Source organism: Scomber japonicus, chromosome 11, assembly GCF_027409825.1.
Source record: "Scomber japonicus isolate fScoJap1 chromosome 11, fScoJap1.pri, whole genome shotgun sequence".
In the NCBI taxonomy this organism is placed as follows: Eukaryota; Metazoa; Chordata; class Actinopteri; order Scombriformes; family Scombridae; genus Scomber; species Scomber japonicus.
Genome location: NC_070588.1, coordinates 18,294,705 through 18,316,968, shown reverse-complemented (window position 1 = coordinate 18,316,968; position 22,264 = coordinate 18,294,705). Strand labels below are relative to the sequence as shown.

Genomic DNA, 22,264 nt, shown 5'->3' with positions numbered 1-22,264 from the left:
ATGCCCTTATTTATGCTGCTCATTTAGTAAGTTACTAGCAGCAATGATTGAGTATAACTAGTCATTCTGAAACTAATAAGACATTCTTGAAGGAACAAAAACATACTGTTTGCCATCAGAATTGCATGGATTTCTGTCTTTGAAAACAGTAGTTTGTATTTGTTATTCTAAAAGCTGTGTTACTGCTGCTGACACAGCTGTATGCTTTGATTTATTTTATGTCCATAAAACTCTAAAGAAGCATAAAAAGCATATTCTGCCCAAAAAGTTAAAAAAAAAAAGTTCAATTTGCCTATACACCCTGAAATAGGGGATTTATGACTTTGCAGTTTTACCAGTTTTACACCAAATTGCTTCTTGTTATTCTGTATGCAGTAGTAAGCCTAAAATCTCTTCTTGCCGCGTCGGGGGGAAACTAGCTCAGAGGTGTGAGAAAAGAAAAACCAAAGACCCAGACATATTTCTAACAGCTCAATGGGCAAAGTCTCTCTCTCTTACTGAATCCCGTCTTCGCCGGGCACAGCTGCTCCCATCTGCAGCTCAACTCATCGTACAGTCGAATGTAGTTCAGTGTGTCAAGCACTACTGAAATATTAACACAGCAGCGGGCAGGAATGAGTGTGAGCATTCATGCTTAGTACACTATCATGATGTAAGGGAGCCCTTCACCCTCTCCAGACGTGCACATTTGTATGTGTGTTTAAAAATAAAAGAAGGTTAAACTTTCTCACAGTTCTGTGGATTTCTAAAATGAAGTTTCCAGACACCAGTATGCTTTTTATACAGAATTAAGCAATTTGAAAGTAACCACAACAGCTGCTAGCGGGACATACTGTATTTCAGTAGCTGGACCATGTTCATGCCACACCGTGACAAGTATAATTGTTTCTGACAATTCCCATCGAGGTCTTTCGGATCTTTGAGTTTGTGACTTGCAGCTGCAGGAAGGGAAAAGACAGGGATAAATAAACCGAGATGAACACTGCCATGTTTCCTTGTCCTCCCCCCATTTTCCTCATCAGGATGTGAAACTTCCAACATCCACAGCATGTAGACAGTATCTCTGTTTTGGTCTATCTAATTACTTACCCATAGGTGGGTTTATATGTTTTTAATAAGGATGACGGTGTGAAGAAGCAAAAGTAAGCATTTTTGCAAATCTTGGAGCAGCATAACTGCCTATAGAAAATCCAAACTGCAGAGACAGGAAAATGATTTTTTCCCAGCTTTATTTCAGCTTTTTATGATATATGTACTGCTTTCCTGCTTTTATCTTTTGTCTTCTGCCTCACAGTCCTGATTCATTCGAATCAAAGGCCATGCTCATGTATGAATCATTCCCTGGCATTTCAGAAGCTTGTGTATGATCAAATTTTGTCGTTCCACTCCCAATATATCTGTGTACTTGGCAGATCAGCCAGCTTGTAATCAAGCAGCAGCTTATCTTTTGTAGGAAAAAAACCCTTCACATTTGATGTCTTGGGCTAAAAGGTTTAAATCCTCCCATGTTCTTCGTATGTTTTGAAAACAGAGATTTCTTTGAGGCTCAAGTCATTGGTCAGGTCATCGTGATTTCCTCCAGATTTGGATATTTCATTTTATTTCAGTGAATGTGTGGCACTTTTTGTGCCACTATTTAGTGGGCTGTTGTTAGGATTCTATGGTTTTATATTGTATTCTTTTTTAAATGAAAGGCTTCTGACTGCTGCATATTATGTGCCATCTATTTAATGTGATTCATCTACTTGTTCTGCCATTGGCCCTGGTTTCCCAGCTGAACTAAATAAGCATTCAGCCATATTGTTGTTTTCCTGACCATGGAAGCAGACTCTCCCTCTGGATATAAGGCTGCATTTAGTGCAACCCATTTATTTCACGATTAGAAGAGTCATCTGGCTCCCAAAAGGAGTCTCATTTTGCAGAGTAGAAATTAAACGGGTTAATTCTTCCCATGTGTAGCTACAGGATGCTAATGTAGAAAAAAAAACAAAAAAACAATGTAGGCTTGAAAGAATTTGGAATACAGAATGACTTAGTAAGTGAGACAGATGCACATATGAGCCTGCGTTGCACCGAGGCTCAGCATTGGTGGAAGCTGCAGCAGAGCACACAGCATCCTTCATCCCCCCCATCCCTCGTGCACTGCTCTACCTCACTCACTCACTCACTGTATCTCTTCTGCTGACTGAGATATTCCTACACGCACAGACTTGGAGCAGCAAGGAATTACAGTGAGACTCTTTCCTGTGTTTGTGCATACATTCATTCTCCATCCATCCTCTTCAGCTCTCCCCTCTGGATCCTTTTGCCTGGACTCCAGCGCTCCCGGGTCAGAAGCTGTGGATTTGCGGGTCAGAGTTAGATCATGGACCAGGGAGGAGCAGGGGGTGATCAAGGAAAGTGGGTCACTGAATGGCTCTCCTGACTGATGCCTGTTTGGACCTGGAGGAATGGGGTGCACCACCAGCACAGTTGTGTTTGATGGGCTGCGTACTGTTTTAGAGAGGAACTGTAGTGGCTACATCTGTAAGGGAGCAGCTGAGCCCGTTGGGCCATCTGAGGCTGAGCGAGCGCTGAGTCGGAGAGAATCACGTATACTGCCAACTCCAAGAGTACTTAAGGTGTGTGTGTCTGTACGTGTGTGTGCTGACACAATATGTATATCATTGTGCTATGCAATACATTCAAATAGACATATATACAGTATATTAGCTGAAACAAAAACTAGCAGTTGTTTTCATCATTGATTCACCATTCAATTTTTGGAGTTTTCATCTATAAAATGTCAGAAAATAGTTTAAAAGGTTCATGGTGACTCCTTCAAATTTCTGTTCTGTCATTAGTCCAAAACCAAAATGTAAAATGTAAGAATGTAAAATTTTACAAAACCATAAAAAGCAAAAGCAATAAATCCTAAAATTTGAGAAGCTGGAACTGAATGTCATGCATATTTGCTTGATGAATGAATTAGATGATAAATTGTTGTTGATTGATTCACTGTTGATTGACTAATAGTTTCAGCACTGATGTATATGTCTATATATCTCTTTAGATGTCTAAAACACACATTCCCGTTCATATAAAACTGATTTTAGATTGATTATTGATTATAGTTGATTAATATTAATCTAATTTGCTAATCAAATTATTTATGCTGCATACCTTCCCTGATTCTTTTTATTAGGAGGGCAAGATGCGGAACACAGAGATAATAAATGATTCAGATGGTAGTAATATTACTGTACCATATGTTTGTCCAGGTTCACTGAGTGCAACCTTTCCCTTTTAAAGGAAAAATCCCCATATTGATGCAAAACTACAACTGCAAGTGTTTGATTTTATTGGACAGATTTATAGATGCAGCAACTGCAGCATTAATAATAATCAACGTCATCATCATCCTCATCTCAGCTGTGTAAATATATAACCACGGGTGTATAAAATGTAGGGCAGTAGGAGGGCTGGATCTTGCCTCTCACTAAGCACTGCATGGGTTAAAGCCTCTCTGGGCAGGGATTGGGGGTGAGGAAGATGAGGGAGGGGGGACAGTGAGCTCTCTGTCTGCTGGAAATCAATCACCACTCTTCATCTGTGAACCAGCGGGCTTGGCAGGGCTTCTGCTGCTCCGTACCAGCTTGTCTTGCCCTTCTTGTTTGTGTGTTTACTCACTCTTCTTCCCCTCACTGGTGCATCAGATTCACAGCAGAGAGCAAAGTGACAGTGCAGGGAATTAGGTCAAGGGCATGGTTGCTTCTGTTGGCTCAGGGATGGTCTTATCATCCAGTCAGGGTCAATTAATCTTCTGTCAGCATTTAGCTGTCTTACAGATCAATAGTTAAAAGTGTGCATGCATGGGAAGTGGTTTGCCTGACACATTTGCATAACAGTGCAACTGTAAGATACAACTCTGTGTCACTGACTTTATCCTTGCACAAGAATATACTGCTTTGTGTTTGGGATGAAATACTTCTCTCATTTGTTTTTCATCCCCTTTTGCACCTTTTTAATCCACTAGGTCTGATTATAAAAAGATATGAACCATTAGCTTTGCCCTTTTAATTCCCTCTGACTGCAGCAGGTTATTTCTGGGAATTTAGAAAACAGAAATGATGGGGCTAAAGGCTACACACACAGACAAAGCTGTCTGTGGGAGGCTGATCTATACTCATGCAAGCAAAGAGTAAGTAATTAAATGGCCTGTTTTGGCTGTTTTTACTAATCTGCTGTTTCACTCACTGATAACAACAGCTCGCTCTTTTCCTTCCTCGTGGAATTTCACATTTTAATTTGTGGACACTCACATTTCATTCTCCTCAGAAGATGATCTGCCTCCAAACATAAAAGTCACAGATTTGAATAATACAGCAATATATATGCAGTCTTAATTTAATGCTTTAATTCTTGATCTTAAGAAAAGCTATCCTTTCAGTGTTCATATATCATCAATATTTGCTTTCACAATGTTTCAGCTTCCTTCCGATGCTTGAGGCCAACTACAGTAATGTGAGAGTGTCTGCTAGTTTTATCAGAGGAATGTTGTTGCAGGGGAAGTGGTGACGCCAGTTTGGTCGCAGATAAAAGCAATTTTTATCCAATATTTTTTGGGAGTAATGCCTCCAACTTGGACCTGTGATGGTTTTTCTTGAAGTGAACCATGTCGAATTATTCTTTATTTATAAGTTGCTTATGTTGGGGAGTTGATGAAATACCGAATCAGGTCTACGTGTTATCAACCAGAAACTATGCACAGATTAAATCCTTTCAATAGACTGGATTATTAGACTAATGTTACCTTGATTTAGACTTAGATTTTTTTTTACATTTATTTATTTATTTCTGTCTCTGTGTTAATGAAGTGGGTGGTCCTAATTTCACTGTAAAGCAGGATTGATCAGGGTGAAGCAAAAATTGCAATTATTCATTCAATTATGCATTTAATTATGATTCCTATTTATTTCATCATCTATTTGTGTAGTTATTTTAATTAATTGATCATTAAGTCACCTTTTCCCTCCATATCATCATTTCCTGTGTACTCTATAAGCACACACAGTAGCCAACCTTTACAATATTAAGTATTCAGTCCATTATGCCAATGTTTTCTTTTTGATATCTTTCTGAAAGTTGGAACGTTTTGCAGATAACCAGCATTATACATTGTGTTCACTTAGAGAACCAATAAATTCTCCCATCTCAAAGCTTTATGTCTTGGTCTAATTGATTTATAGTAGAACATCAGCCCGCTTTGCTCGGCAACAGGGTTGGGTTTTCCTGGTGATTGCTTGCTACCATTTTCAGACGTTTTAGCCATCCTGAAGTTTCTCTTTAGGGAGGGTTTCAGTATCACACAACATCAAGGCATGTGTGTATGTGTGTGTTTGTGGGTGTGTGAGTGCTCACTTGCTGACTGATATACTGGACCATTATCTCAGCACTCAGGCTTATGTACTTAAAAGACACTGGCTAAAGCAGTTTGATTTTCCCACAGACTCCAGTGCAGCGTTATTCATTTTCACTACTGTTAGTTACATTGAAGTCTTACATTGATCAATAAAGTTTTGATCTGTAGTAGCCTTACTGTAAGTATTAAAACAATGATAATATGTTTAATAAGTGCACTAATGTACTCAAGATGTATTCAAGACTTTTTTTTCATTTTCAAGCTTTGACTGTTTTTGCCTCATGATTACATCCCGTTATGTTTAGATGCTATTGTGTCCCGCATCCTACTGATGTTAACAGAGTTAGACATGACGTGGTGTCATGATTAGCTCCATGTTAAAATGTCTTTCTTGGGGCTCTCTCGGGGATGGACTGGAAACAGGCTGCTGGATGGTGGGCCCAGGGGCAGTGAGGGGTGCGCCCTGTTTTTGTTACATTCCAGGTTACACCCTGTTTTGCTATGGCTCATGCTGGGAAGGCCTACTGATTGCATCAAGCGCTTGTTATGTAATCAAGAAGCCCAGATGTACTGTAGTTCTGTTGAGGCTAAGAATTACTACTTAATAGATGCGAGTAATAGCTTTTTACAGTTGCATTTTTATTGAGCGATCCAAAGACAAGCAATGAACTTACTTATAACAACATGAACACATACAAAAATTACACAATAACGACAACAACAACAACTACAGATGAACCCAACCCAATCAGGACAAATGTATATAGTCCTGTCATGTACTGGATACATCAGTATACTAAAACAGTTTTGACAAATGCCGCCATACACCGAGTCTGGTCAGCGTTGCATCAATGACCATATCATCTGGGATGAAGATATTTATACCATGCAACCATGTTTGATCATGCATGCATTACACAGTTTCAGTCTTGTGCAATATGGTGTGGCATAGTGAACATAGATTCATTACTGCTATAAAATGACTCAGTGATGACACAAAATGAAAGCCAACAAAAGTCAGAAAAGGCTCGTCAGGACACAAACAAAACCTTTAAATGAATGATATCTCAAAAAACAACCTTCTGCCTGGTTAGTTTCTGTCTGATCCCAGACCTCTGACTCACTGTCCACACCTTACTGTAGATATATTCAGTGATTCACATGAGTGAATAAAGTGAAACAAAATGGCGATTCAGTCTGAGACACATCATGGCAATGTGGAGTCATAACACAGTCACTTTCTGTTCATACTGTATGTGCAACAAATTTATTTGCACTGAGGGCATATTCTGCTGTGTTTGAGCTGCAAACACCTTATTGCTCCACACAAACATTTGTTCTACCTCTAAATGTGCTCAGTGGGCTTTCCTGTACTAAAGTGCCAGCATGCCCAAAAGAAATACATTTGTATTGGTTTCCATGGAAAGATTTGGTCAACATTGCATGTTTTGAATTGGATTTAGGCACCAAGCCAAAAGTTTTGAGCACTCTTCCCCGCCAACATGACAACATACACAGTAGTTGTCACTCACTTGGGAATAAAGTACGAGGGCTGTAGCGCGAAGAGGAAGTCTCTCTGACATTATCTCTTATTGCTATGAGATATGAGATGTGTTGGAGAGGAAGCCTGCCTTTATACAAACCAGAGATCAAAGTAAAACATCTTGTAATTTGGCATTATCCTCTATGCACAATTACATCAAAAGAGTTGCGCAACAATGCCATTGGGTTATCACTGCTATATTTTGTAGCTGAAAGGATAGGCCCCCGAAAGAGCTTTTTTTATTATTTTTATGGGACAATACTGCACTTACTGTTTTATCTGCAGTCCGGTTCTGGAAAATGTAAAGGACTTAATGGATTAGTTAATGGAACAGTTAATAGAATAAATCACAGGGTGTTAAACTGTAAATGAGTGTGTGTTGTAGAAAGATGTCTGATAAAACTGGCCCAAGGATTGTGGTTGGTGGCAGCACTCTTGAAGCTGCAGTGAGCAGCCAAACTGCAATTATGGTTACAATAACATCCAGTGAAATATAATTAGTAGAGAAGTTGAAACATCAAATGTAATGCTGATACATGTTTTATCATCTTGCCAAGTTTTAGTTTTCCCCTTTTTAAAGCATGTCACCTCTACTCTGTGTGTGTTGTAATTGAATGGAAATTCCATAGTTATCTGAGACAGGAAGTATATGATGACTCACTCCTGAACCTTTTTTAAACCCATTGAGGGCTCATATGCCCTGAGGATGACACTGGTTTGTAACTGGCTCCACTAGCTGCTACCTTCTTCCACCTGATTTTTAGATTAGCTAATTCACTCAAAGACACCCTCCCTGCATATATTAAGGTATGCTGATGTGGATCAATACCAGAGGGAAGTATACACCATAGTCAGCTTTTCTTATGCTGATATCAGGATGTGTCACTGTGAAGTGCCAGACAGGAGTGACCTGGTCTTGTGTCAAAGTCTGTTTCCCCTTTAAACAGTTTATAACGTAGCATTGCCTTCAGTGGTTTGTTGAGGGCTTCAGTTGGGTTCACGTTAAGGTTAGGTGAAACTGTAGGCCTATTGTTTAACTTTCATACCATAAACATGTGCTTCTCAATATACACCACCTCAATTGGTGCAATCGTTTGCTTCCATGGTTTCTCACACCATTACTATGCTGACAATACCCAGCTCCTATTATTGTTCCTGCCGGAAGACCTCACAGTCTTGGCTCAGATCTTGACATGCCTTGCTGATATCCATGCATGGGTGAAGGAACGCCACCTTCAACTTAAACTCTCCAAGAGTTCCTTGTCATCCCAGCCAGTCCCTTTACACAAAAACAGATGAGTATCCAGCGCAATTCAATCCAATTCATGCCCACTTGGGTGTCATGATTATTGACCAACTAACCGTTAAAGTTTTTGCGGCCTCAATTGCTCGGGTGTGTTGATTTGCCCATGTACAACATCAGGAAGATGAAGCCCTACCTGTCTGAGCAAGCAGCGCTCCTGATACAAGTTCTCGTCAAATCACACACTGATTACTGCAACCCATTACTGACAGGTGCAGGTAATTTTATGATTTAAAATATCTATTACTTTTGCCCAAAATAATAATAATTTAAAAAAAAAGAGGAGCAGAACACAGTCAGTAAATTGGATTTAAAATGTTTTGCCCGTGGCAAAAATGTTTGCTTACTGGCAGAATACAGATATCCAAAGGATCACAAAAACATGTTTGAAGATGGCACCCACTACTAGTCTGTCTGGTAAAAACATTTTTTAATAATATTTTTCCTCTTGGCGTCTGTAGGGTAAGCTCTGCGACTGAGTCCTGGCATTGAGTGATTACTAAGTTCACAAATGGGACTTCCACCTCAGGCTTCACCCATGTCATTAAATTTACACTATTGCTGTTTACCTAACTCCTCATTAACTGCTGATTAACATTGCAAGCTGACTCATATCAGCCTCATGACAATGAGAATCTTCTTTGAATGGAGCTTTTTAGCCAAATTCAGTGGTGAGTAGTTATATGTCAACCATTGCTTTGGTTGTGCCAAATATAACTAACCCTAACCCTAACCCTATAACTAGTTAAATCAATGGCAGCACTTGCATTACTTGATTTGTTATATATATAATTCATAACAGAGTGAGAGGCAACTGAAACTTGGCTCCTTGAGTGCAATAGGCTTTTCATACTGACCATGTTTACAGTGCTGAAAAACCAAAAGCGACGTGTTTCAATATTTCATAAAGCCTGATGCAACCGTGTCAATAGTGGTCGGTGGAATTCTGGAACTAGTGCAAGTGTGAGTTTTGCATAGTGAGCAAGTAATGCTAGCAGACATCTTATGAATATGTGGGGCTAAGGCTGGGCTGTTTAGAAATTTACTTTCAGAGGTATAACATCATGATAGTCAGACATTTCTTTTGTTCAGTTTTATTATTTCAAATGTAATTTTGTATTGTTTTCCTATACATCTAATAAAATATTCGTATTAACATCATGACATTGATTTTGATGATATTCCCTTTGTGGGACCCTGTGACAGTGGGAGGGGAGCAGCTGGAGAGCTGACCTGGCACCTCCCCCTGGCCTTACACTCAGTGGCAGGAGTGAAAAGATAACATCCTCCCCTACTGTGGCCCACCAAGGAATCTGTAAGGTCGGAACTGCTCCGAGGTGGGTTGAGTGGGGCTGCGTTGTGTTGGAATGCCCCTCAAGCAGTTGCATCAACAAGACACGAGACAGAGGCTAATCTCAACTGTGTGATTATGAACAGTCACTATCACAACTACAGTCATGCAGTTGAGCCAAGGGGCCTATTTCACCAAATTTGCAAGCTGTGACTTGCAACATGACATCATTTCCTCTCATATTATTGTTGACACATTTAACTAATCAAAATAAATTCCAAGAAATACCACGCATTGGAATATGAGATCAGAAATTTAAATTTATCAGGAATTTGCGAGTGAAAAACAATCCACATTGGCACCATTTACTGTTGTACTCGCAAATCACTTTTGGGAAATGGATCCCTGGGCAGCAATAAACATTTAAATGAGTCATGTTTGTCTTTCACAGTGTGTGATGACCAATTTGGCTGACTGGCTGATGAAGAGCAAAATGATCTCCTCCTCAGTCATCAGTCTTGGTCTTAGCAGTTAAAGTGGGTCAAGATTTGTCCGTCATGTTTCTGAAGTGCCTGCTACAATCTGATGAGCTCAGTCTGGCAGCTTATCGTTGATGTTTACGTGCTAAATCGCTGCAGCTGATTTGGTAGTGGGTGCCCTCAAGCTGTATGTATTCTTTGACAGGTTTCTTTGAACACTGCTGCACAAATGCAATGGAAGTGCACTTATTCTCTCCAAGCCTTTTCCTCGTGATAAAACGTAAGACATCTCTTATTTCAGCTGTCCCACACAAGGCGTGGACAGTCCCTGGCCAGACTGTAATACTTGAGGAATGTGTATCTTTTGTTTGCCTTTGTCAACCCTGTGTCACTGTGCAGGTGGACAGTGTGGGGTCAGATAACGTGTGTGTGTGTGTGAGAGAGAGAGAGAGAGAGGGTGTGTGTGTGTGTGTGTGTGTGTGTGTGTGTGTGAGAGAGAGAGGGTGTTTAACTCCCCCAGGCAGCACAGCTGAGTGTAGGAGGGGCCATCATCTCCTCAGCCTGTGTGTGAGTCCAGTGCGCTCAGTCAGAGCGGAGAAGGGAGGGTGTGAATGTGAGTCTGTCAGGGAAGAATACAAACTTCCCAAACTTTGGCCGGCACAAGGATTTTTCTCCATTTGACATGCTAGCTGCCTATTTCTCTTTGGGATCTAACTCGGAGATATCTTACCACAACTGTTGACAATGCAAGGAAGGGCGGGTAAAGCTCCAAAGAAGGAGTTAGTCATTGAGAGTCCTCAGCAGTACAAGAGCTTGTCTGCAGCTGAGACTGAGGTAGACACAGTGCCACAGGTGGTGGTAAGTCATTCAAAGATTTGATATGTTGACAAATTAAACTTTTTGGTTTGAATTAAAAAGCTGGCTTGTGTACAAATGCGGCTTACAGTATAGCCGAATGCTGTAAAGGTTAACCACAGTCATAAAGTCTCTTAACAGGTGTCATATGAGCATCGGTGCTGGTTCACTTTTGTGATCTCTTTCTCTTTTTCTTTTTTTTCTTTTTTACAACATTGCAAACTCTCATGTTAAAAAAATGCTGCGTTAGCACTGGCAAGAAGGGATGTTGGACTTTTACCAGCACTGACAGCAGTTTCCTCAAGTTTATTCTCAAATATTACATTGGCTTGTAAAACATTTTATTTGGCTCAAAAGTCAACCTGAATGACTGACAGTTCCCTGCCTGGAAGATTAAGGTTTGGTGCCTACAGAGCCATCTGAACAGTCAGTAGCAGTAGATTTAATATATTGGTTAGTAGAGAGGCACTACACAGCACCATTGTTCAAGGCTGTAAGAGGGTGCAGTGATGGGAGGAGTGGGAGATACAGATAAACAGCTGCTAGATCACTGCGGAGAGGGAGTGGAAGAGATGGCTTCATACGTTTTTGTCTAAATCATTTCTGTGGGCACAACTGTCTTGTTTGCTCACTTAAATAAACAGATGTTTCACCTGCAGCGTGCATTCAGCGTGTATTTTCTTATATATATTGTATTCAGAGTTATATATCTATCAATTAAGATGTACTGTTAGCCTTCATATCAGAAACTCAACAAGTGCTCTAAAAAGCCATCTTTGAAGACTGAGATGACAATTTAAAGTTGGGACTAGGTACTGTGTGGTTTGAGGGAATGACCAAGCACTTGCTTATGAATGAAGATTTACTTACTCAGTGCTGAGTATACTGTGTGGTTGACCACCTTGAGCCACTGACAAAGCAATGTGGAAAAGCCCAGAGGAGGATGCAAAGAGACAATAGTCAGCAACGACAGTGTGGTGTTTAGAATCCATCACTGGTGAGGAGAGGGCACCATCCCTATAATGTGGCCAGTGAACTTATATAAATATCAGAATTGTTGAGCCACTTTAATTGCAGGGTACTGCAGCTCAGGTTTCATCAGGTTTATTTGTGAAAAAGACCAAATTCTCTGGCTTTGTTTTTGTGTGAAGGTGTTGAACGTCTTGAGGCAGTTGATTATCTCCTTTTACTCTTCACCCAAACCCTTTAATGTGTCCCTTGTTGGAGGTGTTTTCCCTGCTTCACCAGCTTCTATGTTATTGCCTTTTTTCTGGACATTAGATAATAATGTCTAAGCCTCTGTGTGTACCTGATGTTCTAAAGGTTTCAGTGTCTGGTACAAGCTGTCTGGCTGTGTATACAGATGTAGAGATTTTGGGCATCAGAACAAGCGAGACACAGACACACATATGCAAACGGCTTATCTCTCTGATGTCTTTAAATCCTTCCTGACTTACCTGTCCTGCTTGCATTAATCTCTGCCTCAATCTCTCCACTTTTTCGCCCCTGTCGTAGAGAGAAAAAAAAGTTTGCTGAAGTGTGACTGCATGTTATTGTTACTTTGTGTGCTCTGTCCAGATACAACTGTTAATAAGCCGTAAAAGAATGACTGATAATGTCACAACCTGCTTCAGCTGGCAGACATGGTGGCACCATCTCAGCTCTGCTATCCCCTCCTTGTCCTTGAAAACTGACACAAGGTTTTGCCCCCTTCTGCTCTCAGTGTGAGCTGGTGCTCTGTTGTTATTAACAAGATTGTTAGCAACATGTATTTAAGCATGTCATTATCCATGACTCTCCCTCTCTGAGATCATGCTAGTATTATCAGTCCCAGATGTGGAGGCAACATGTGAGCAGTGTTGTCACTCAGCCCTGAGCTCTGGCAGTTTGTCACTGTTCATTTTGTACTTTGCTATCTCCCTGGCTGTTACATTTATCCTCTTGTCCCATCAGCTGAAAGTGTTGAGAGCTTACTTTCCATCTAATGGCCACTGTATCTATGCAGCTTATGAGCTCTCTCTTGCTTCAGCCACTGGAGTTTAGTGCATCAATACTTTACTTTACTTTATACAGCCACTTTGTCACAGTGTACCAGAAATCCGTGATGGTCTTCTGATTACACAGCCACATCTGCTCTGATAGTTAGATACAAAACAACATAGCATTTCTAAGCTCAACCTAACTTGAGTGGAAAGCAGTGTGGATGACTGTCTTGTATGTAATGCCTATTGTTGTGGCGGAGTGTGATTGTTTCTTTGACAATCATGTCATGCGTGTTGGCTCTCACAAAGGGATAAGCTCATCAAGACCCTCCCACTGCTGAGGCGGATGCATTTTCTCTGCGCAGATGGAGTCATGATAGACTGAACTAACAGATAACATGTGCTGGTATAGTCAAATGCGACAGTACAGCTAGATCAGTCATGTTCAGTGTGGAGGCCTGTCTGTGCACAGCTCCTGTGCATATAAAATGCTTCACCTGTTGGATTTCCAGTCTACATGCTTGGACTAAGAGTACCATATCAACTTGTCTGATCTTTCAGTGCTTAATAACACAGATCATGTGACTATAATAGTATACAATATTTTTGATGAAATACTTTGATATTGATATTATTGAATATTAATAATATTGAAGGTATTACTATTGGTGATTTCACAAAATGTTCACACAATGAGATTTTTGATAAATACTCATCAGTAATGTGGATATAATGGCTATGTGGATAAAGGCAAATAATAGAACAACTAGAATAGTCTGGTACATTCAGAAAATCACATAATAATATGTAATGCAGCATTTAAAACCAGGAAAAGACGGCACTTACGCCATATCACAATATTACAATATCAAAATTCTAAGACAATAATAAAGTATAAATAATAATAGAAACAATTATGACATGTGGCCCATTAGATGCTGCTCTTACACATCAGACATGTTGAACAAAGACATAACTGTACTGCCATCTCTCAAACCCAAGTTTTCGTTTTCGCTCTTATCTTAAGTGTCAGACTGTATAGTAATCATGAACTTACAACAAAGGCCCCTGTGACTGAGTGCTCTGTCTTTGTTCTCCAGGTGAAACCTAAAGTGATTGAACCGCTGGACTATGAAAATGTGCTTGTGCAGAGGAAGACGCAGATCCTCAGCGATGTCCTCAGGGACATGCTGCAGTTCCCCCTTGAGGACTTTGAGGTGAGTTTCACATCAGGTTCATGCACATTTCCTGGGCAGAATGTGTCACATCCACACTGGCACAAACATCACAGTAAATATGGCTCTGTGTATTGTAACCGGGATAATGTTGGTGTAGGAAGTGAGGAAGGTTTTATTGAAGTGATGATGAGTTTGTGGTGCTACTGTATAAAGCTTAGAGTGGTAATGACACTGCTAAAGTTAAGGCTTTGATTTTCTCTTGTTACTGTGTAAAATAGTGCATTCTGTAGACAAATATTAAACAAAGAAATGTCAGCTCAGCTGCTCACAATACAAGTTCTGAAAATAAAATGTACATTTAATGTTTTCTGTCTAACATTATTGGTTACCCTCCTATTTGCGTGCTGTCTTTGTTGTATTTGTCTGGCTTTTGCAGCCTTTTCCTTTGGCCCAGGCACGGCCAGTGTTGTGAGTACTGGGTGGGGACGTTCATCGGGGCTTTCCTTTTGTTTACATCCCTCTATGCTGTAGCAAGAGAGGGGTCAGGGGCCATCTGTTTAATTGGCTCATTCTGTCTCATATGTTGTGACAGAGTAAGTGTTATCTCCAGCCACATTGCACAGGACGTACGCTCTCTCACACTTTCCACGTTGAGGACGGAAAATCTAAAATGGAAATCTGGCCCAGCGCTTCTACTTCAGGAAATGAGACTACTTTGAAAGATGTCTGTACCCTCAGCAGCAATGAGATGTACTGTATGTCCTCAAATCTCACCCTGCCTTCTCACGGTTTAGTGGAAATTTTATAGAGTCTGGGATTTTATTGTTATTGCTCCCCTTTCAGTGAGAGAAGCCTTTGTTTTGCCATGATGACTTTAACATATTTCCTCTGAATGCCCATATTGGAGAATATGTCAGTACAAATAGAGGTATTTATACTAAAATAAATGTTGTAAAAAGTTACTATTTATTCTATCATGCAAGTTTAAAAAGTTATTGATGTACATTAAAATGCTTAATCTCAGTCCCCCCTCTCACACCCACACTGTGACATTTATATCTGTGGCTATTCTTTGTGTCGACTGGGTTGAAGTGCTGGAATTGATTTTTCTTGTAAAACTCTGTGAACACCCAAGAGAAAGAGATTTTTCACAGAGCTCAGGAAGTCCAAGTATTGGTCAAAAGCTCCAGCACCCGTGACTTTTTCCTTAAAGAACCATAGTGCTGCATCATCATACCACTTAAAGTGGGTTTTAAATTAACATTTTGATGCAGTTCTTTTGCAGACAATATTAAAAAACGTAGAGAAAAAACTGCTGCAAGGGGAAATCTATGAGATTTTTATATTTGATGCATTATGGTGCAGTAACACCAAATCTGTTGGCGGATGTCAAGTTGATGAATCCTATTCATTTTTGGCAAGTTGACAGACCAACCACTGCATCTAAATTTCTATAATCATGACTCGACCTCAACTTTATGCAAATAAATGATCAAACTAGGCAGCTCTGACCAAATATAAATCAAGATTCTGTTACAGCATTTCTTATTTCTCAGCTCATACTTTAGTGTGCTGTTAAGCTGTAAAATGAGATCATTGGTGACATCAGAGCAAAAACCAAGCACCACCCAGTTCCCAGTACATCACCCACCACATCATCAAGTGGCCAGAATGTTCAGTGGTCCGGTGTGTCCACCATCAGTATATCCACATCTGAATGAGGAAATAGATTATAAACCCTTCTTACAAACACCATCCTTAATTATTGGTGGGATCATGGCATCATCATTTTTATGTCTTAAAGTATCGTTAGTACTAGGTCACAGGTATGTAATCTGTTCTCACTCTTTCCACCCTGTGAGGTTGAAACCCATCAGGAATTTAACCGATATGCCCCAGTGCTTTTAATATAATGCCTCTCCTTGCTCAACCTAAGAGTGTCTGTTTCTTGATGTCCATCTCTGTCAGAGCAAACACAGGCATTGTTTAAAGGATAATGGTATTTTGTAAATTGTTTGGATTTTAAAAATCTTCTATGCGGAATGTACCAGGCAGGTTTTGAAATCAGTCTGCCAAATTACAATGCAACAACAATATATTTAGGACAAAAATAAACACAGAAAATGTCATATATTAGCATATATATATATATATATATGTGTGTATATATATATATGTATATATGTATATATATATATGTAAGCCTTATGTAATCTTTATGTAATGGTCTTGTCATGTGGGTATGGACTTCAAACAAGGTATTTCTGTGAAACTGACAAATGTGCGTGAAATTTGAGTGACTAAAACCGCTGCCTGACCCTTATACATGAACCTGGTAATGTTGCTGGTTTCATGTGTGGAAGGGACTTTATGTTCATGTTACTCAGAGCAAATAGTCTTTAAATACTGTCAGAGCACTGTACAAACTCATCTTAATGAGCATGAAGGAGGTTATATTAAATAGACTGAAAGACAAAAAGGGAATTTTAAGTGTTTTGAACTCTTAATAAAGCCAGAGGTTGTTGCAGAGCTTTTTCCTGTTTGCAGAGACCTGGCAGCTGGGTGCTCAGTTACAGCAGGGTAGCCTTGACTTTGTCTTCTCTTGTATCACGCTCCTCAAGCCTGCTGTTATGAACATAACATACCAGCTTCACACACAAACAGTACGTTGTCAGGGGCTGACAGGTGATTCTGACCGAGGAAAAAAAAACCTACAGTACCAGAGGCACAGTGATTGAACCTAACATCTGTTCCGGCCTCCACATACTGTTGTTCAAGGTTTTAATCAGCTTCTGTGTCAGGGACCTTTTAGTGCTGGGTGCGTTCAGTGAAAGGAGGTGAGGCCAGTATGTATTCATACAGAGAGACAGTGCTAAGTATACAGTGTGAGTTGGTCATAAATCAAGTCCAAAACAAGCCAAAAGAGCTCCTCTGTCAGTGGGTTATTTTTGTATAAATCCTGTGTTTGGCTGTTCATCCACAATAGAAACCACTATCAGGTCAATACCTTATATTATCTTCACTGGCACAAAATTGTATTTGGTACTGTTCTTTTGTGAGGCAATGTTTATATCATCTCCATCTGGTTTTGATCTGGAAATTGTTAGCAAAGTGGAGTAGTGTGCAGGTTTCTTTGTGCTCTCTCTAAAAGGTTTCAGGAGAAATTTGCCCAGGATTACCAGCCTTTCCAGTCCTCCTTTCTTCAATTTGAGGTGTACTTAAACTCACTAGCGAAGCTCACATCTGCAACTGTTGTTTAATCTGCCAGTTACTTTGTCGTTTAATCTGCAAACCATTTATGCTGAAAAATGTCAAGGTGATATCTTTCTATCTTTTTTGTCTAACATACAATGCAAAAGTTTACTGTGATATTAAACAGAGGAAAGTGATTAATACTGATCTTTTCAGCTCTACAAGTTTTTCCCTTTACTTCAACCACTTCAAAATGGGTAGAGATGCTGTATGTATTTGATATCAGGTTGAAACCAGGATCCATGCGATTAGTGCTGAAGTGTTAACATGCATATTTGCATTTCAGTTCAGATCAGGGTGAGAAAGTAGAAGGATTTTGCAAATAAAATGTTTGTGGTTTCCTGCTGAGCACAGCTATATCCCATCCTAATTTTAGACTTCTTTCACCAGAGAATCTTACGGCTCTCCCTGGTGACTTGTAGCCCAATTAAATGCTTCCTGTTGCCCACTTCCTGGCTCCCTCTTACCTCCATGCCTGTTTACTTCTGCTGCTTGGATTGAAAAGATTACCATCTCCCTTGCAGGAAACCTGGCTTGCAGAGAGGAAAGGGAGACTTCAAGTTCACAAATACGAGCTCAGTATGGAATTTGTCAAAATTGACCAGTGCTTAGTCCGACACCTAATGCAGGCTCATTCTGGAGAATAGGGAGACAAACCTTAGTGACATTCAAGACACAATAATGAAGTGATCATCATTATTGTGTGAATTATCATTATTTGTTCTCAACCTAATTAGTTCTTTTGAAACAGTTTTAAAGCTGATTCTGTCGCTTGTATTTGAGCATCATGCATTAGCACCTCAATAAGAAAAAACTGTGCTACACAATTTATCTTATATTTGTGTGTAAATTTGTTTTGGACATGAAAATATTTGGAGATCACAAAACACATTTGGTTGTCATATGTGGTTAGCCCTTGACTTTGTTCTTCAATAGATACACTTTTTCTTTTCAAATGTGTTAGTATAATTGAGGTATTGTCTGAATCCCTCACAGTCATACAGTAGATAACACAGCCCGCACTCACATCAGACAAGCATTTGACCCACACAAAGTCAGAATTCACATGTTTCCTTTTAACTAAGTCAGCTGAACACTTAATGCTTGTATTTATATTTCACTCTTGCTCACGGGGATTATGCGAGGTCAAATGCACTCTAGTTTTTAACTGCCAGAATTAATCCTCCTGCAAAGACTTGATGGAAATGTTGTTGTTCATTGCAGTATTTTACTCAAGTTTGAACAAACTGTTGTTTGAAAAAAAAGAAAAAACTTTGTATGATTTCCTGCTGTCTTGAAATACCTGTACAAATTTTGATTTATCGCTAAATACTTTACTGGAAGTCACATATCCCTTGGAGGAGTGTTGATGAATGACAGTCAATCAGGGAATATGATGTTTCCTCTTGTTTTGACCATATTTTTGACATTTTTCCTTCTCTATCAGTCAAATGAGGCAAGCCCTCTCTGGTGTCTCTTTGAGACATTATTTGTGTTCTGTTTCTAGTCTCTTTAAAACGTCAGGAGGCTAAATTTTGGAAGAGAGGTCTAAAAAATGTCTCTATCATGTTGTAATTCAAACACAATACTGAATGAGCACTTGCATTTATAACCACAATGAATTTATTATAATGTGTGCCAAGAACTTAAACAGTATGTTCTGCATACCAGTCAATTATATACAGTCATCACTCCAAGTAAATGTTTTTCTCATTAAGGAAACTTTTAGGAATGCATTATGGATGAATGCAAGAAAGGTTATTGATTATTTTCTTATAGCGTCAATATGTATTAACTTTATATGCTGGATTCTGTATTGTAAATATGATCGGGGAATATACTTAAAGGGCACAGCATTGACTCTTATCCCTGCTGTGAAACTGCAATTGGTTCTGAGTGCAGAGTGAACCTGCTGGTCATTAGAGAAATACTTTAGGGAAGCATTAGAGGGACTGAGATGCCGATTAATCAGAGACTGCTTGTGTAACAGTGGCAGAGAGCCAGATTCAGGGTGTGTCTGGGGGTCCTGGAGATGAGCAGTATGAACAAGCATCCTGCCTCCCGCACACTCTGCCCTGTTGAACCCTCAGAAAGACATGGGCCCTTTCTCTAGCATGAAACAATATGCAATTGTGTCCAGCTGAGACCACAAACTATAATACCAGGAAAAGGTGTCCAGCTTGAGAAATGTCTTCCACATTTCACTTTTACTGTGTTGATTATCAATGTGTTGTGGTCTGTTGTAATTTCCCCTGTGGTGTTTCTCTTGTTGAGCCAAATCTTGTTTTGTCTTGCAGATTTCAACTTTGAGGCGGCAAGGGAGAAGTCTCTACCCCACAGTGCCTGAAAATGCAGAGAGAGAGGCCCAGAGTCTGTTTGTCCAAGAGGTAAGCTGAATTAAACAGAACACATATGGTACAGAAACAACCTTTTTAAGCCATAAAAAAGACGCATGAATATGAATATTCAGCAAAACACTGAAACATAGATAAAAAATATGATGTAGAAATTATGTTCTCAAATTTAAAAAAGCTTAATTAAAGGTACATTTAAGGGAAATACTTTGGACATTCAGGAGCAGTAATCCTACATAAGCAACTGAACCACTGACACTAACAAACTTCTTTACACTAGGATCAACTACATGTTCATAATTAGGATATGATAAGCACATATAGGTGCATTTACATACAACAATTCATTCTGTTTTTGCAAATAGCCAATAAGTAAAACCTCAAGTATTATAACTGATAAAACAAATAAAGTCTATTTAATACTTAAACCTGGTGGCAGTGCATGCAGAATCTGGTACAAGACGTTCAGAAGTGCTTCCTCATACAGTACAGCACACACACTCATCACTGCAAATCAGTGACACTAATACAATTACCCAATTTGTTACCTAAAATTAGCAGTAATGTATGTAGCACATCAGAGCAGATCAGGAAACCTCTTAATTTAACTGGAGCCTCTATTCAACTTTGTGTAGCCTGTAGAAGCTGTTGCGTAAACTGGGACTGTGCTCATTACAGATCATTAATGGAGGCTGTCAAATCGACTCGACTATTTGTACTGAATTTCCTCAGCTGTATCTATTTATGTCAGGAAAATAATGAGCTATTAAATTCCACAGGTTTATCAAATATCTGTGTTTGTTTACAGTGCTGCCGATCTGTGTTGAGTCTTGAACTTGTTGGCTGTCAAATGATTCAGCTTTCTTTTTTTTTAGATTTTGTCTGGCATAGACACCTTTATTTAGCTGTAGACAGATATTGGAACATGGGGGGGGGGGGGTGTGACATGCAGCAAAGGACCTCCGACCGGGTTTCGAACCTGCTTATATGGCATGCGCTCTAACCACTCGACCACCTGCACGCCCCTTTTTTCAAATCTTAAAGTCACTTTTGATGCAGCATAACACAATAAGAAAAGAACAGGTTGTAGATTTAAAAACACACATGGAAGTCCCTCAGATGTGTCAGTTAAATAATTTTATTGCTTCGGGAATGAACACATGCATGTTGTGAGTTATTTCCAGTTGTTGCTGTTAAAATAATGAATTATGGCTAAGAGAGAGCAAATGTATTTTCCTCTAACCATCACAATGGTTAACCATCAGGCCAATGTACACTGCTCTTACTGTCTTTTTTTAAGCCAGAGACCAACTGGCTGCTGAAGGTTCACCTTCTAGGTCAAAGGTCACTGTTAAGGGAGACATGTTTGATGCCTTAAAGATACAAAAGAAACTCTCAGTGGAGTGTTGTGTGACATCACCAGGACAGCTGTGAAGATCAACCCAGCGAGAGTCTGTTTTTCCTATTGCTCTCCTGATCAGGTTGCATTTTATCTGCCCGTCAGGGCAGTTCTTGTAAATTGCCTGCATTTCTGGAAAATAAGTGAGCTGCTCCTATCACTGTTTCTAACAATGAACAGATGTCTTTTTTTCAAGTAACAGAGATACAGATACACTCCCTCCCAGTTTGTGTTGGTGGATGTTAGACTGGGGTGAAGTGTGAACACTCACTGCACACTCATCTTTTTAGAATTCACTGTATTGAAGCCTAACTGTTTATTGTTATTGTGCTTTTTTATGATGAAGAAATTGTTGTGGCAACCACATTACAATACTGTGTATCATATGTCATACTTAAACATTGTACTTTCTTTACACTCTTTAATCTTGTGGAAAAGTGGAAAACCTTATATTTAAGGTGTCAGTATGCTTTAGTCAAAATGCAGATGGTCAAACAGTGTCTTAAACCCCTTCCTCCAACACATTTCCAAAGCTGAAATTACTAGAGCTGTGTCTGACCATTTCTGTAACTTTCCAACACAGACAATCCAACAATTATGGTTGCTTCACACAGCGATTGGCCAGGGTTTGACCATCACTTTTCATGCGAACAACAAACAACGACTATCCTCATAACACTGCATCTCATCTCTCTCTGTGATGGCTGATTTTCACCTTGCATTTAAGTGTCACTGTTTGGGACAGCTACAAACACTAGCCTGCAGACGTGATTGGCCAACATGTTGTATGAACTTGTTTGTGTAAAGCATAATGACACCCTAACTAAGTCCTTAAGTCTTACTGTACTGTATATTGTGTAGTGTTAACACACTGAACAGAATATTAGAATGGTTTGTGATCAGTTTTAATTTTGTCTTCTCAGTGCATTAAGACCTACAAAACTGACTGGCATGTCGTCAACTACAAGTATGAGGACTATTCTGGAGACTTTCGACAGCTTCCAATGTAAGTGTTTGGTTAGTTTAATGGGCTAGTGTGCTGGGACATTCTTATGATGGGCAAGTAACAACAACTACTCCGTAAAATACATGGATGCCAGAGATTTTAAACTAAAACACACAGTACACACACCAGATTTGTTTGTGTTTTCGGATCACCGGGACAAGCCGTCACCTTTTTGTTTTTGACACAATGTTGATGTAACTTGATTACAAGGAAACGCAGCC

At 39.6% G+C, this 22,264-nt stretch overlaps 1 protein-coding gene across 1 annotated transcript in view; it reads left to right on the top strand.

Annotated features, from left to right (window-relative positions):
• Positions 1 to 22,264, top strand: part of LOC128367871 (dedicator of cytokinesis protein 9-like) — a 75,210-nt gene that overhangs the window by 19,526 nt on the left and 33,420 nt on the right. Inside the window, exons 2-4 of the mRNA XM_053328541.1 lie at positions 13,955 to 14,071; positions 19,582 to 19,671; positions 21,961 to 22,043. Of these exons, the coding sequence (XP_053184516.1) occupies positions 13,955 to 14,071; positions 19,582 to 19,671; positions 21,961 to 22,043 (290 nt within the window). The remainder of the gene's footprint in view (positions 1 to 13,954; positions 14,072 to 19,581; positions 19,672 to 21,960; positions 22,044 to 22,264) is intronic.